The sequence below is a fragment of the Lipophrys pholis genome (genome assembly GCF_963383615.2).
Source record: "Lipophrys pholis genome assembly, chromosome: 2".
NCBI classification, from domain to species: Eukaryota; Metazoa; Chordata; class Actinopteri; order Blenniiformes; family Blenniidae; genus Lipophrys; species Lipophrys pholis.
Genome location: NC_137636.1, coordinates 33,855,929 through 33,872,020, shown reverse-complemented (window position 1 = coordinate 33,872,020; position 16,092 = coordinate 33,855,929). Strand labels below are relative to the sequence as shown.

The 16,092-nt window shown below is 42.4% G+C and overlaps 1 protein-coding gene across 1 annotated transcript in view; it reads right to left on the bottom strand.

Annotated features, from left to right (window-relative positions):
- Positions 1 to 3,854: 3,854 nt before the first annotated feature.
- The window catches only part of neto2a (neuropilin (NRP) and tolloid (TLL)-like 2a), a 29,653-nt gene continuing 17,415 nt past the window's right edge, over positions 3,855 to 16,092 (bottom strand). Inside the window, exons 7-10 of the mRNA XM_080458849.1 lie at positions 14,552 to 14,780; positions 8,666 to 8,779; positions 8,385 to 8,515; positions 3,855 to 5,520 (exon numbers count right to left, since the gene is read on the bottom strand). Of these exons, the coding sequence (XP_080314975.1) occupies positions 4,798 to 5,520; positions 8,385 to 8,515; positions 8,666 to 8,779; positions 14,552 to 14,780 (1,197 nt within the window). The 3' untranslated portion in view covers positions 3,855 to 4,797. The remainder of the gene's footprint in view (positions 5,521 to 8,384; positions 8,516 to 8,665; positions 8,780 to 14,551; positions 14,781 to 16,092) is intronic.

Sequence of the window (16,092 nt, the reverse complement as noted above, 5' to 3'; positions counted from 1 at the left end):
CCACAAGCATCTTCCCTCCTCCTTCCTCCCCCCATCAACTCCACAAACAAGCAGCATCTTCCCTCCTCCCTCCATCAACTCCACAAACCACCAGCATCTTCCCTCCTCCCTCCATCAACTCCACAAACCACAAGCATCTTCCCTCCTCCTTCCTCCCCCCATCAACTCCACAAACAAGCAGCATCTTCCCTCCTCCCTCCATCAACTCCACAAACCACCAGCATCTTCCCTCCTCCCTCCATCAACTCCACAAACCACAAGCATCTTCCCTCCTCCTTCCTCCCCCCATCAACTCCACAAACAAGCAGCATCTTCCCTCCTCCCTCCATCAACTCCACAAACCACCAGCATCTTCCCTCCTCCCTCCATCAACTCCACAAACCACAAGCATCTTCCCTCCTCCCTCCTCCCTCCATCAACTCCACAAACCACCAGCATCTTCCCTCCTCCCTCCATCAACTCCACAAACCACCAGCATCTTCCCTCCTCCCTCCTCCCTCCTCCCTCCATCAACTCCACAAACAAGCAGCATCTTCCCTCCTCCCTCCATCAACTCCACAAACCACCAGCATCTTCCCTCCTCCCTCCTCCCTCCATCAACTCCACAAACCACCAGCATCTTCCCTCCTCCCTCCATCAACTCCACAAACCACCAGCATCTTCCCTCCTCCCTCCATCAACTCCACAAGCCACCAGCATCTTCCCTCCTCCCTCCATCAACTCCACAAACCACCAGCATCTTCCCTCCTCCCTCCATCAACTCCACAAACCACCAGCATCTTCCCTCCTCCCTCCATCAACTCCACAAACCACCAGCATCTTCCCTCCTCCCTCCTCCCTCCATCAACTCCACAAACCACCAGCATCTTCATTCCTCCCTCCATCAACTCCACAAACCACCAGCATCTTCATTCCTCCCTCCATCAACTCCACAAACCACCAGCATCTTCCCTCCTCCCTCCATCAACTCCACAAGCCACCAGCATCTTCCCTCCTCCCTCCATCAACTCCACAAACCACCAGCATCTTCCCTCCTCCCTCCATCAACTCCACATCAGAATCGCCCAACAGACAGCTTTTCTTATCAGCAGACCCGGGCCACAAGTAAGTGAGTGAAACTCTATAATAAGTAAAGCTTCTCAACTACGGTTTGGATGATGGAAGCCTGTAACAATATTGTGTTCTTTCAAATTATGAAATAAAATCATGGGATCACCAAACTAACTAAATGAATGAAGGCCGTTGGTCTGGATGTGGAACAGTGCTTTAAGTGAGCAAAAAAAGAAAAGGTGCTGGTGCTCCCCTTAATGACATGCTGTCAGTCTGTCATACAAATATGGGACAAAAACATATTATTCAGTGGCGTGCACAGACATTTTCGGGGGCAGATGCTCAGTGAAACATTAGGGCACCTTGTACACCTGCTGCCTTATTGTAGTAGCTTGAGATGAAATAAATAAATAAATGAATAAAACTTACAGGAACATGCTGTAAGTAATTGCATATTTATTTCAATATTGGCTGATTTAAAAAAAATCAAAAGAAAGAATGAGAGTGAGCGAGAGATGAGTAGACGTCACTACACACCACATTGAATAAGTTAAGATATACTTTTATTGTCTCTGTGGAGTTTTCTTTTAATTAGCCTGTACTGCATTACGTATATTCGGTGTAATTTAAGTGTGTAATTGTGAAAAAAATGCAGTGAAGCATGTAGAACAAGAATGTGGTGTAGTTTGTGAAAACAATTGGATTTGAATTTTTAGGAAATCTGCCTGTACAGCAATATATGTATTGGGTGTAATTTAAGTGTGTAATTGCAAAAAATGTTGATGTTGATGATCACGTTTATAACAGTACAGTGTACATAGTGTACACTATAAAAAAACAAAACAACTTTGATAGGGCAACAGCTCTAGCACATCTTAGGGTCTCACTGTGAATGCTACTGGTGATGTTTTCACGTACTGTATATAGATCCATCTAGATGGATCTATAAATCTATTGCTTTATTGCTCCATTGTTTCGTATAGGCTGCACTTGTCTGTAAGCCACAGGTGTCCAAGTTGTAACAGAGCATGAATTTCACTGTGGGATTGTTGAGATTGTTGTTGTTGTTGTTTTTCAAGAAAAAAACAAGTTTTATACAAGGCTTCTATGGTGGGGCTACGGAAGGGTGGGTGAGGGAGGGAGAGAAGGAGGGAGGGAGAGAAGGAGGGAGGGAGAGAGGGAGAGAGAGAGAGAGAGAGAGAGAGAGAGAGAGAGAGAGAGAGAGAGAGAGAGAGAGAGAGAGAGAGAGCGAGAGAGAGAGCAAGTAAATTACATCAAAAATACACAAACATTGATGGTGGTATCTGTTGACAAAGTATTTGCCAAATGTAATTCTGATGAGGGAGATTTTCCTCTTAGGAGGACCATTGGTCAGCCACGTAGTGCAGCAGGTCGGAGTTACGTGATGCACCCGAACGCATCACCCATGTATTAGAGGTATGAAGCTCGTTAACCCATAAAAATCCATAAATTAACCTCATTGTTTAAGCCTCAGGGTTCAAAGTGTGTGAAAAAAGTAGTGGCTTATCGTACGGAACACGCTAGAAAAAAGTCTGGGTACACTGAGGGGTAACATTTAAGTGCTGGTACTTCCGGCCCACTTAAAGCACTGATATGGAAAATGTGTAATTTCCCTGTGTCCAGGTCTATCCTTGGTGGAGGTCAGAGATCTTCATCTTCTTCTTCTTTCCAGTTTAAGGGCAGTTGGCATCCGTGAAGTTGCATTACTGCCATCTGCTGGTTTGAGCTCGTCCATACTATTCCCACAGCTCTATATTTTCGCGGTGCCTTTAGATAGAAACCCATTCAATCATCTTCTACCCCTTCCTCTTCCTTCCCACTCCAGTATCTCCTTCACTTCTCCTCCTTCCATTCCTTCCAAAGATTACTATCCCATTTTAATTCTATTATTATTTTTCAGTCTTTTGCAGGTTAACTAGTCCTGCACCATTTGGAGCACAGACACAATAAGCACATCAAAATGTGTGGAACCTTTGGGAATAGGAACGCTCCAAGTTTTGTTAACAATTTGGCAAACCGTTTCTGAAAAAATCTCAAGGATTGTCCCGTACAAAGTGGATGGGCAAAGGCACCTGATGGAGGAGATAAAAGAAGGTCAATGTCTGTTGCCATGGAGACACTAAGATCAAAAGCAGGCGCAAACAATTTCCTCTGAAATTTTCTAGTTTATTCAAAGAATTTGTGTGGGAATGTGACCAGTTCACCAAACTTCAACCCATTTAACGATTTATAGCTTAGAAATGAGTTGAAATGGTAAATATTTCTGTTTCTGTAAGAGAATATGACATTTAGTCAAACAGTATAACAGATTTTTATTATATCAAAAGCTAATGAACGCGTCCCAATTCTGTCAGTTGTCACTTGTTTTTTGGTGTGATTTGATTTAATGTGATTTGATTTAATGTGATTTGATTAAGTCAGTTTTTGACATAAGAACATGGATCCGGTCATCTTAAGCACAACTTTCAACGGCAAAGAAGAAAACATTTCAGAGTTTATTTCAATTCATGAGAAATTCAAAGCAGGAGTATCCTGTAGTTTTGTCATTTACGTCTATGATTGTTATCACTCACCATTGTTAGCTGGAAGAAGCAGAAAGAAAAGTGGGAGTTAACAAATAGTCACTCACCCCAATAAGAGGGAACCATCTTCCAGGAGACTGCGGGCTGTTTCTCCTCTCATCAGCGTGTCACAATGTGTCTCTCACCTTGAGAAGACGTCTCCAAGCCTGTGGCGGTTTCCACACCGAGGTTTTTCTGGGTTACAGTGAACAGACAGGCTGAGGTGGTGGGGGTGGGTAAGCTCTCATTTAATTCAACAGAATGAAATTATACAACGAGTGGTTAAAATCATAAAGGCTAACACTCGAGGGGAACAGGTTGTGCTTGTTTTACATACTTGGTTCATGAGAGGAGATTGAGAAGATACAGTTTCTCCTGTTAAAGGTTCGGGAGGAGGACTGGGGGGTGGGGGCAGGGGGTGGGGGGATAATGGTCTCGATCTCGATCCAGTCCACGGTTCACATCCCACACATGATCACTCTCAGCCTCACATCCTCAAACACTATAAAACTCACTGAGGAGAAATAGTATATTTTTCTGTATTTCTTACCAAAATAGGACAGTCTCTTCATGTGCTCTTCCTGAGGAGAGACTGAGTGGGGCATCATCATCTTCATCATCATCATCATCATATTTCAATGATCATCAAACAACACTATGTGATCAAGAATTTGCCTCCATTAAAGTATCTGAGCAACAATTGAAAAAGAATAAAGAGTTAAAAGCCGAGCGTCGTCATGGGGCTGATATATACTGGTACAGTACACCGACAGAAATAAAGACTCAAATAAATTATTAGAAGACGCACTATAGATCATATATCATATATTTGTGCATGGTAGGTGAATACATGTAAAAACCCAGTCATTCTCTGAAGGAAGCAGACATGCCAGGAGGCCTCTAACAGGTAGAAGCAGAGATAGACTGAGGTCAGAGGTCAGCCGTGATGGCTCAACACAGAAGGTGTGGTTTCTTCTTGTCTCTGCTCCATTACGAGCCTCCACATGAGCATGAGAGCAGACCTGGAGTGTAAACTGGTACTTGAAGACAGATGGTGGGAGAGGAAACGGCTCAGTTCCACTGTCCTGCTCCTTCCTTTTTTGTTAATGAGTTAAATGCAAGGTGGACCTGCATTCCTCCTCTCCTCTTCCTCCCTCTTCTCCACCTAGAAGTCCATGGACATGGAGCGCTGCTGTGGGTCCACTATGGTGGTGCTGTTTCGAGCGCTGTTTCCACGAACGCTGAGGGTCCCGCAGGCCCCCGCCATCCCGATGCCTCCAGCGATGCCACTGGGTCCGGCCATGCCCCCTCCTCCTCCCATGCCCATCCCACCAGCCATGGCCACTCCTCCGGTGATCCCCACCGCTCCACCGATCCCTCCTCCTGCAATCCCCGAGGGGCCTCCTACTCCCATCGCTCCTCCTGCGGCACCCGCCCCCCCGGGCCCGCGCCCGTAGATCTCACAGGGGATCTCCTCCGTGACTCGGTCCTCGATGACCTGCTGGTCGCAGTCGTGAGTCTGTGAGTGCTGCTTGTAGCCGTAGCAGCTCTTCTTGTAGCTGGCGGTGGAGTTGAAGGTCTTCATGGGCGGCGGCTTGGAGAAGTCGTTGTGGTAGGACAGCTCCATGGAGCTCAGGGTGGTGCGGCTGTGCTTCATGCTGCCTCCGCCCGTGGCCATGGAGCCCTGCGAGCCGCAGTGGTGCTCGTGGACGCAGCGGGACATGGTGGAGGAGCGCCGCAGCTTGTGAAAGCTGTCCAGCTCCTCAGACAGGTCCGCCAGGTCTGAGGAGATCTCCTTGTCCCGCAGGGAGAAGAGCTCGTAGTGCGGAGGATCGAAGACCTCCTGAAAGCCAGCCTTGTTGAAGACACCTGGACGTCGAGCTACAACCTGAGACAAAGAGCAGAACCCAATAAACTACAACATGTCGGTCATTATCGAGACACAGGACAGATTTCTGAATAACTGAAGTGAGGAGACGTCACTGTCAACACAGTCACGTAATGTGTAACTGACCAGTCATGCAAAGCTGCATGAATTCATTCAAATGAAGTCAATGTCATTTTCAGTTCTATACAATCCATTCAATCGTTGAATCTTCACACACACTCTGTATTAATCAGCTTTTGTTTTTTACCTAATTCACCAAAATCCACACTGCAGTTTTTATTGGAAGGTCTCAGTCAAAATGTCAGCAACTCTGGCTCACATTAAGATGAACCATGTGAGGATGTTAGAAATAAAAGTCTCTTTTCTGAGTTATCAGCAACATTCACACTAAAACTTAAAGCAATTTGTATGTGACACTTCACTGTTTCACATATTGTCCATGCTTGTGAGTTTAATTACACAAATCAACCTTCAGACATTATTGCGGTCAGTTTCATCCACTTGGTAAGTTTGTCCTCTTTATTTGGCCAGTGTTTAGGATGCGCTAGTGGCAATGGAAACATGTTTTATTATTAAATCTTTGTCTTGACCAACTGGTATTGATTAATTGTCATCGATCCGAAGAAGACTGGGAATAATGTCGGTGACGACACAGGGCTGCACGAGGATGTGTGTGAGCTGGATGTTAACCTGTGTGTGTCTCCTCGGCAGCTGATGGCCAATCAACAGATTAGGAGATCCTGGGCTTGGTGCGTCAGCAGAAAATAAAAACCCTCCTTCCTTGAGGCTGGACGCGTTTTCCTGTTCTGTACGTCACACTGCACCGCTGCCAGGATCGGACCTAGTTTTGTTTTGTTTTTGTTTTTTTGCCAGTATCCATCCCTCACTACTGGTGACAGTGACAAACACACACCAATCACAAGTCTTAGACTTTTTTTTTCATGGTGGTGATATTTCGGTAAATAAAAACACATTTTTGTGCCGTTATCCATTTGTGACTTGGCCCTGAGCTGGTCATGACATGTCCGACTCGCTGAAGACGTCAAGGACAAACATGTCCAGTTCTACAGTAACACACTGCAGGTTTACACTTTTGATTAACTTCAGTCCTGATCAAAACAAATATGGCAAATATTGAGTTACTATTAGGATTTCGGTGGAGAGCCCTTGTTCCAAGTGGAGGAGTTCAAGTATCTTGGGGTCTTGTTCAAGAGTGGGGGGAAGATGGAGTGTGAGATCTAAAATGGATCGGTGCAGCGTCTGCAGTCATGCGGTCGCTGTATCGGTCCGTGGTTGTGAAGAAGGAGCTAAGCCAAAAGGCGAGGCTCTCGATTTACCAGTCGATCTTCCGTCCTCCCCTCACCTATGGTCATGAGCTTTGGATCATGACCGAAAGAACGAGATCCCGGATACAAGCGGCTGAAATGAGTTTCCTCCGTAGAGTGGCTGGGCGCACCCTTAGAGATAGGGTGAGGAGCTCAGTCACCAGGGAGGAGCTCGGAGTAGAGCCGCTGCTCTTCCACATCCAGAGGGGCCAGCTGAGGTGGCTCTGGCATCTGTTTGGGATGCCCCCCGGACGCCTCCCCAGGGAGGTGTTCCGGGCATGTCCCTCCGGTAGGAGGCCTCGGGGCAGACCTAGGACACGCTGGAGGGACTATGTCTCTCGGCTGGCCTGGGAACGCCTTGGGGTCCCACCGGAAGAGCTGGAGGAAGAGTCTGGGGGCGAGGGAAGTCTGGGCATCCCTGCTTAGACTGCTGCCTCCACGGCCCGCGGTGGACAATGGATGGATGGATATTAGGATTTTAACTCTTTAAATGCTTGTTTAATGTCATGATGTTAAGCTATCAGTAATATAGTTCAGCTTTGAATGTTGAGTGTGATTTAAAGAACTGTGAACGCAAACTAAATAAATTCTTGAGCTTCTGACATTGATTCCTTATTCAATTATGAATAAGGAAATAACTGATATCAGTGGAAAACCTCATAAATGAGTTGAACTGATATTCTTAAAATCCTAACGTTACAGGATGAATGATTCTAGTTTTTAGTGATTATGCAATTAAACAAAATGGTTTCCCAGTGAGTTACTGAAATGAGCCATTGCGTGGCCAATAGAGCACACAAGCAATGTGTTCAGAACTGATCAAATGTGTCCAGGTTTGTTAATGTTTATAAATGTTTAGATGTGTTCATATTTATTAATGACTGGAAATCTAAGAGCTTTATAAAGCACCGTATATTTTGCAGTTCTCTTTTGAGGTTTCTTTCAAAGCATTCAGAAATGCTTTGAACAATGGATTGATGTGTTGTTTGAAAATATAAATGCTATACCTTTTGTTTTAACGAACTGTCATTTCAAGTAAACCAGCCCCAAAACACATTCATTTTCTAAAAGGGACTAATAAACCTTCCGCTTGTATTTGTTTACAAAGTTTGTTCATAAAATAATCTTAATAAGTCTCTGTTCACCGGCTGTTTTAAAGAACTATAATGTTTCATCACTGGGGGCCTCTCTCAATTAAGAAAAGCAAGATTGTTGTAATGTGGTTTATAAAGGTACTGTATTTAAATGAAGTTGACAATGGCTGACATTGAATAATAATGAAGAGCCCCACCTAAGAAATGTATCACCAGGCGCCACTGCATCTCGGTCAATATGTTGGTAAATCTTTGCTCCAGTCAGAGAAAAATCCACTCAACAGGATTCTGAGGCACCAATTACTTTACCCACTTCATGACTGTCATAAATAATGGCTTCACGAGTCAGAACTCACAGACTAGTGAAAAAGTATATGCGAAAGCCCGGACCAGAAAACTGCGAGCACAAAGCTTTAGTGATGCACTGGGCTAAAGGACTGGATACCTTTTTTCTTGGCTGCTTCATCTGGACCAGGATGGAGATGATCAGCAGAACAAGAACGATTCCCGAGGAGACCCCGATGACGGTGCCGTGGGTTTTAGTGATCTGATGGAAAAGACCCTTCGATCGCTTCTCTGCAGTCAGAAGAGACGAGAGGTAAACGATGATCAACAAGGAAATAGGACATTTAAAAAAAAAAACACCCACCGGTACAATAAGAAGGAGGAGCAGCCGCAAGCTCCGTCTGACCGACTGAAACCTGAGAGAAGACAGACGACACTCACCTTTGCAGTGGTTTTCATCCCATGGGTAGACACAGTTCTGAACTCCGTTGCACACCAGGGAGTTGTTAATACACATGTTGCTGTGGCAGAAGAAGGTATTGGCAGTGCAGGGAGCTGCAGGCAGAAGGCAATACACAGAGAAAACGGAAATGAGAAAAGAAGCAGCAGAAGAACGTCTGTCTCACAGCACAGGGTAAAAGATGGCCGCACTGTGAAGACGACCAGCAGCTATTTTCACAATAGAAACATTGAGAACATAAAAAAAAACTCATAAAAGAACAATCATTTGGAAATGTGAGGAGGCCGGTAATAAAAGATGGAAACACTTGAGGCCACACAAGCTAATGCGCCATCATTTCCTGCAGACACATGAGGGGACAGCGTGGATTACCTAGATTAGTGGGTGTAATCCAGGTGAATGTATCATATATATGCACGTTGATTCAAATTAGACAGACACAGTTAGTTATTTTTACTTCAAGTGGTTCTCATCATCTCCTGCGGTGGAAGTGTTGAGTCAGTAGTTCACCCTGAGAGAGGCTGACATAATGATAGAAGTTGTAGCTGAAGGCAGGGGGAGGGCCGCGCCACATTAATGTGACTGTTACTGAATGGGGAGCGTGATGGCAGAGACAGAGACAACTGGTAATTGTTGCTGGTTGCTGGGCTCAGGAGATGGATGCTCTGCCAGTCAGCAGGAGGAGTCGACAGGCTGAGGGACCGAAGCAGATTACAGATGCTTTGAAGATGATTCCTACGAGTGAGTGAGGCTGAGGAAGGCTGAAAAACTGCACAGTTTCTCATTCTCATTAGAATTAGATCTAAACCTGCGAGGACTGCTCGGTGTACGATACAGGCATGGCTGTGGGAACTTGTTTCATTGCTGACTGCTTTACGGTGTCTTTTAAATGGCTCAATCGATCTGGATCGATCCAGTAAAAACCTACACCGGATCTCAGAAACAGCTTTTATCAGCACAGAGAGCAAATCTGATTACTGGTGCATCACTTTATGTCTTCTTCTAAACAAACAATGGTGAATTGAAGGAAATATTAGAACTTAGGAAGGAATAGCTATTGACAGAGGAGCTTTTATTTTCAGATACTAAGATTAAACAGTACAGTCTTTGTCCTCTTTTCAGTGCAGCAGATGAATACAGGTCAGTAAGTTAGATTTATTATACCTTGATGTGAATAACACATTTTAATGTAGGATGGCTATACTCAATATTGTTGTTGTTTAATGCTATATATTTATTTGATGTACATGTACTTATAATGGCCCTGAATTATTGAAGAATCAGAATTTCCGTCAGCAGCTGAGGTTTAAGCTGTTTAATCCACACTTATTTTAGGAGGATTTCTACACGGGCACTTAAACAGATATAGAGCAGAGAGCGCCACAGTTATTATTGAATTATAAAGTAAGACCAGTGACTGTAGAGGAGCCACATTCACACAGGGAAAGTTCAATAAAACATTGCCCGTCTAATATCAGACAACGATCCAGAACCATACGGCACTCAAACATATAACAGCAGCTGTGAACACATTTACAATCTATATACACTGATAGTGGAAACACTGACGCTGATTCCTAATTGAAATGTAAAGAAATGTTTTTTTTAAAGATCAATTGACATTAAAAAGTACAACTGGTCTTGCCCTAGTTAAATGCTTGTGAGATTTGTCTTTCTATATGGTCTGCCATTGTTGTCATGGTTTCTTCATATTTCAGGATTCATTTTTTTTTTTAATCTTGACTGCACCTAAAACAAATCCAGTCATAAAAATGTGTGTTCTAAATATATTATACATAGTTTTATGCTCCATTGATTTGTATTCATTAGCATATCAGATTTTGCCAGGTGCAGCACCCGCCCAGATGCTCTCTGGTGCCCCCACAGGGAGGAATCCCACCCTGCACTTTGACAACCACCAGCCTGTTTCACTCACATTAAGCCGTTTTAATTTAAATAAATCAAAAGACAATGTTATTTTCATGTTTTTATGTTATTTAATCAAATATTTCATATTTAGATCGTTTTTCAACCATTTTATTTTGATTCATTATGACTGAGGCTAGTAGTTTAATATAGAGACAGTCAGACTATGATGGTCTGAAGGAGGCCGCCGGCATCTGGTCGTGAGCCCAGCAGGTGACTGGAAGAGGATCTGAGCTGACTGGCCCATTAGGCAATATAGACAAATGCTATGTGCACCGTGGCCTTCAGGGGGCGCTACAAAATCAAGACACAATTCACCTTAAATATAATTAAAACTCGTTATTACTGTTAACTCTTAAAATAGAGGTGCTGACATTGATTCAAGTGTAAAGCAATATCCAATTCAGATCAACACAAATGATGTACTCCTTTTGCATATTGTTATTTTGATGACTTTCTGTATATAGTTATCACATAGTGTAAATGTAGCTTATGTGTAGAGTTACTGTGTATAAATTGTTTGATGTTGATTGTTGTATTTATAATTTATTACTATTATTATAATTTATTCACTTATTTGCAGGATTGTTTCTGTGAGGTAAGAGCATTAATCTTATATGTCTTTTTTTTTTGTATTTATGTAAATTGTGTGAGATGTTATCTTATAAATTAAAGACAATGGTGAAAACAATGGTATGTATGCAAATCAGTGGCCCCTTCTGAGCTCCCAGGAAACTTTAAGCCACTCGCTGACTCTGACCAAATAAGGCTTGAGAGTTATTGAAGAGTCTTCATCCGTCTCCTTAGACGAGCTGTGTGATCAGAATTAATGAGGATCTGAATGGTCCTGAGGACTCTCTGCATAAAGCGGCCCTCTGAATGTAAAAGCCATTAAGTTCTGACTGCACTGGTTATGGCTTTGCTGATGAAAACAACATTAGCATTCACGCAGGGTTTGGAGAGTGTGCAGGAGCATGTGACAAATAATATCTCAGCGTTTTCAGGCATTTCATGAAAATATTACAGAAAAAAGAAAATTCAGCTGGCAGTTTCTGGCACTTCGTGGAGAACCTTTAACAGCATGTGTGCAAAGTTCCCCGTCCCTCAAAAATGAAGATGCTTAGTGTTTAATTACTTCCACCAAGATCCATTAACCCCACTCAGTTCTTCTTCTCACCAAAACAGACAAAATAAATGTGTATTTCCCCGTTGTATGTGACCCATAATGAGAAAAAGTGCGATGCTCTGACATGCTCTTCAACAACTGCAGAAAAACGCTGGAGTAAATAATTGGTTTCTCATATCTGCATTCCAAACATGGGGTAGTGTAATTATATGTGTGTGTGTGTGTGTGTGTGTGTGTGTGTGTGTGTGTGTGTGTGTGTGTGTGTGTGTGTGTGTGTGTGTGTGTGTGTGTGTGTGTGTGTGTGTGTGTGTGTGTGTGTATGTGTTCCCTCCATGCACAGAGCTTGGAGCAGGAGAAGCTCTAATGGAGTTAAAAACGTACAAAACTGCATCAGTCGCCTCTGAAATTGTTTAAAATGAACATTGTGCCAAAAGATTCCCTCCATAACCAGGATGTAAGCAACATGACTCAATGAGCTTTTCTCTGAAATAAGTACTTCACACTGGCTGAATGCGTTATTGTTTCACATGTCAGGATATAAAGTGGGGAAAACAATGTGTTTGATAAACTGCTGATTTTGCAAGTTTTGCCACTTTCAAGTAATGGAAGTCTGTAATTTTACTGTTGTCCTTGTTAAACTCACCAATGATCAAAAATTATCTAATCTTACATTATTTGTCAGAGCAGGATTGTCCTGGATTGGGGGGGCGGGGGGGGGGGGGGGGGTTGTTTACCAAATCAATATGTTTGCTATTTAATTGTTCAGATCATACATTTACTGAAAAGCAATGTCACATACTTTATAATTTATTTGTCCAGTGAGGCTTGTAAAAAGGCCTCAATTTGTCCAGTGGGGACATTATTTCTATCATTATCTCAATGTAGAGGTTTTTATGTTTTGATTGTAGTAGATAGATTATTTAGACATAATAAAGCATGTTGAGAGGGTTGGAGAACTATTATGTTATAGTCCAACTTTATATTCTACATTCTGTACGGACCATCCAAACTGATTTCAGACTCCATTTTGACCTCAGCTGACCAGCACGATAACCTCGGAATGATAATGACATGTTCGCTTCGACTTAGTGCAAAATGAGAATGTTTACAGTAAATGAAGACCGCTGATGCTGGGAAAAGCTTGTCTAGCTGCCTTTAGTGTTCATGTTTTCACAAACTCACCCTCACAATGTGATGTGATGTAATGTGATGTGATGTAATGTGATGTGATGTAATGTAATCTAGTCTAATGTGATGTAATGTAATGTGATGTAATGTGATGTGATGTAATGTAATCTAGTCTAATGTGATGTAATGTAATGTAATGTAATGTAATGTAATGTGATGTAATGTGATGTAATGTAATATAATGTAATGTGATGTAATGTAATGTGATGTAATGTGATCTAGTCAAATGTAATGTGATGTAATGTAATATAATGTAATGTACTGTAATGTAATGTAATGTGATCTAGTCAAATGTAATGTGATGTAATGTAATGTGAATAATGTAATGTAATGTAATGTGATGTAATGTAATGTAATGTGATGTAATGTGATGTAATGTAATATAATGTAATGTGATGTAATGTGATGTAATGTAATGTAATGTGATGTGATGTAATGTGATGTAATGTGAGTAATGTAATGTGATCTAGTCTAATTTAATGTGATGTAATGATGTAAAGTGATGTAATGTAATATAGTGTAATGTAATGTGATGTAATGCGATTTAATGTAAAGTAATCTAATGTAATGTAATGTGATGTAATGTAATATAATATAATGTAATGTGATGTAATGTAACATAATGTAATATGATGTAATGTAATGTGATGTGATGTAAAGTAATCTAGTGTAATGTAATGTGATGTAATGTAATGTAATCTAGTGTAATGTAATGTGATGTGATGCAATGTGATGTAATGTAAAGTAATCTAGTGTAATGTAATGTGATGTAATGTAATGTAATCTAGTGTAATGTAATGTGATGTGATGCAATGTGATGTAATGTAAAGTAATCTAGTGTAATGTAATGTGATGTAATGTAATGTAATCTAGTGTAATGTAATGTGATGTGATGTGATGTGATGTAATGTAAAGTAATCGAGTGTAATGTAATGTAATGTGATGTGATGTGATGTAATGTGATGTAATGTAATCTAGTGTAATGTAATGTAATGTGATGTGATGTGATGTGATGCAATGTGATGTAATGTAATGTAATGTAATCTAGTGTAATGTAATGTAATGTGATGTAATGTGATGTAATGCAATGTAATGTAATCTAGTGTAATGTAATGTAATGTAATGTGATGTGATGTGATGTGATGCAATGTAATGTAATGTAATCTAGTGTAATGTAATGTAATGTGATGTGATGCAATGTAATGTAATGTAAAGTAATCCAGTGTAATGTAATGTGATGTGATGTAATGTGATGTAATGTAATCTAGTGTAATGTAATGTGATGTGATGTGATGTAATCTGATTTAATGTGACGTAATAAAGAGCGATTACCTTGACTGCTGATTATGATTATCAGTTACTTTAATTCCAAGAAGCAAAGATAAAAGCCAATAGGACATCGTTGGCTTTGTGTTGAGGGAATCTGGGTCATGCTGACCTATAAAACTGTGTCCCAGCTGCAGCATTCAGATGTAACAGATGAATCAGTGGCTCGAAAGAAGTTCTTCCAACAAAAACAGATACACAACGCCAAAGCATCAAACCTGCGTCCTCATGGCAGACAGTGTGACACACTCCAACAGAGAGAACCGTCAGGATGAAGGGACGTGTGTGAAGGCTGACTCACGGTCGATGAAGGAGGTGAAGAGCATGCGGAAGCGACTGAGCCGGCTTTTCTCGTCGGCCCACATTCGCACCACCCCGACTCCGTTATCCAGCATCACGTCGTTGGCCACGGTGCTGCAGAACTTGGCCTTGAGGTTCTCGATGGCGCTGCTGCCGTCGTACACCGCCACAAAGTTCTTCTTGCACTCGTTGGAGTGCTCCATCTGGTAGTCGATGAAGCGCAGATAGATCTGCAGACGGACCGAAGGAGGAAATCAAGCACAGGAACATTAAATGTACGACCATTCATCACTTCACGTCACTGCTGTCTGAACAAAATCAGAAACATGAAGGTTTCCATTAAAGCAGGTGACGAGGAGGAGAAAAGAATTAGATCACAGCAGAACTCTCCCTACACTGTACCTGGACCAGGGTTTGAACACCCCACAGTCGGTCTGTCTCTCCTCTCTATTTCTCTCTTTCGATCCTCTAACCCCAACAGGAACAGCAGGAAGTCAATTGCATTTTGCATTGTTGGATCTTGAAAAGGTTCTAAGCAGAGCTTCAAAATACAAAAAGAAGAAACGGGAGCAAGAGACAAACATTCTGAGCCGGCAATATATTGAAAACAACAATTTAACTGACACAGGCTGTTCATCAGCTGATCAAAAGTTTAAGACGAAAGTCTTTAAAAGCCTAAATCTGCACAGAAGTCTGGATTCCACGTCATTTCCTGTCAAGTCATCACACTGTTAGCGCCTCCTGATGGCAGAAGCATAAAAGCTCACTGTTTTTGAATGTTTTAGGATTGTTGAGCCGCAGAAGCAAAGTCTCTCATAACGTGCCCTGGCTGCTGAGGTTGGACGCAGTGAGACAGTCAGTTTGAAATTCTTAAAAGATCCTGAAGGTTATGGAACAAAATAGTCAAGTGGTCGACCCAGAACAATCTCATTGGCGCCGGGCCGGAGGATCCTATAGGCTGTCTGTCCAGACTTTGGACATTACTGGTGCTGACTGCAGCCCAATATCCATCAGATGGCGTCTGGGAGGGAAGGAGTTCAATAACAAAAGAAAGTAATCAAAGACTACGTCTCCTTCAACGCCACAAGATTGTCCGTTTGGACTTTGCCAAGGAGCAGCAAACATGGGACTTTCAGAAATGGACGATAGTTTTGTTCTCTGACGAGACAACATTTAACCTTGATGGTCCTGATGGCTTCCAACGTTAAAGGCATGGTGAGGAGACGCCAGCCGAGATGTTTTCAACGCGCCACAGCAGAGGCGGCGCCATCAGGAGCTGGTGCTTTTTCCTTCAGTGGAACAAAAGAGCTCCAGGTTGTGGAGGAGCATCAAACCACAGCTGGCGATGTGGAGAAGTTTCATCCCTCATGATGACACAGTGTCCGCCTGACCAAGGACATCTTCCAGGAGAACATCCTGCTGTTCCCCTGATCGAAATCTGATTGACAACATTTAGAATGGAAGGCAAAGGAGGTTTACAGAAATGGACTGGATCAATTCCAGACAGTGGAAGCCCTTCCTGAAGTCATCGTCACCACTTGA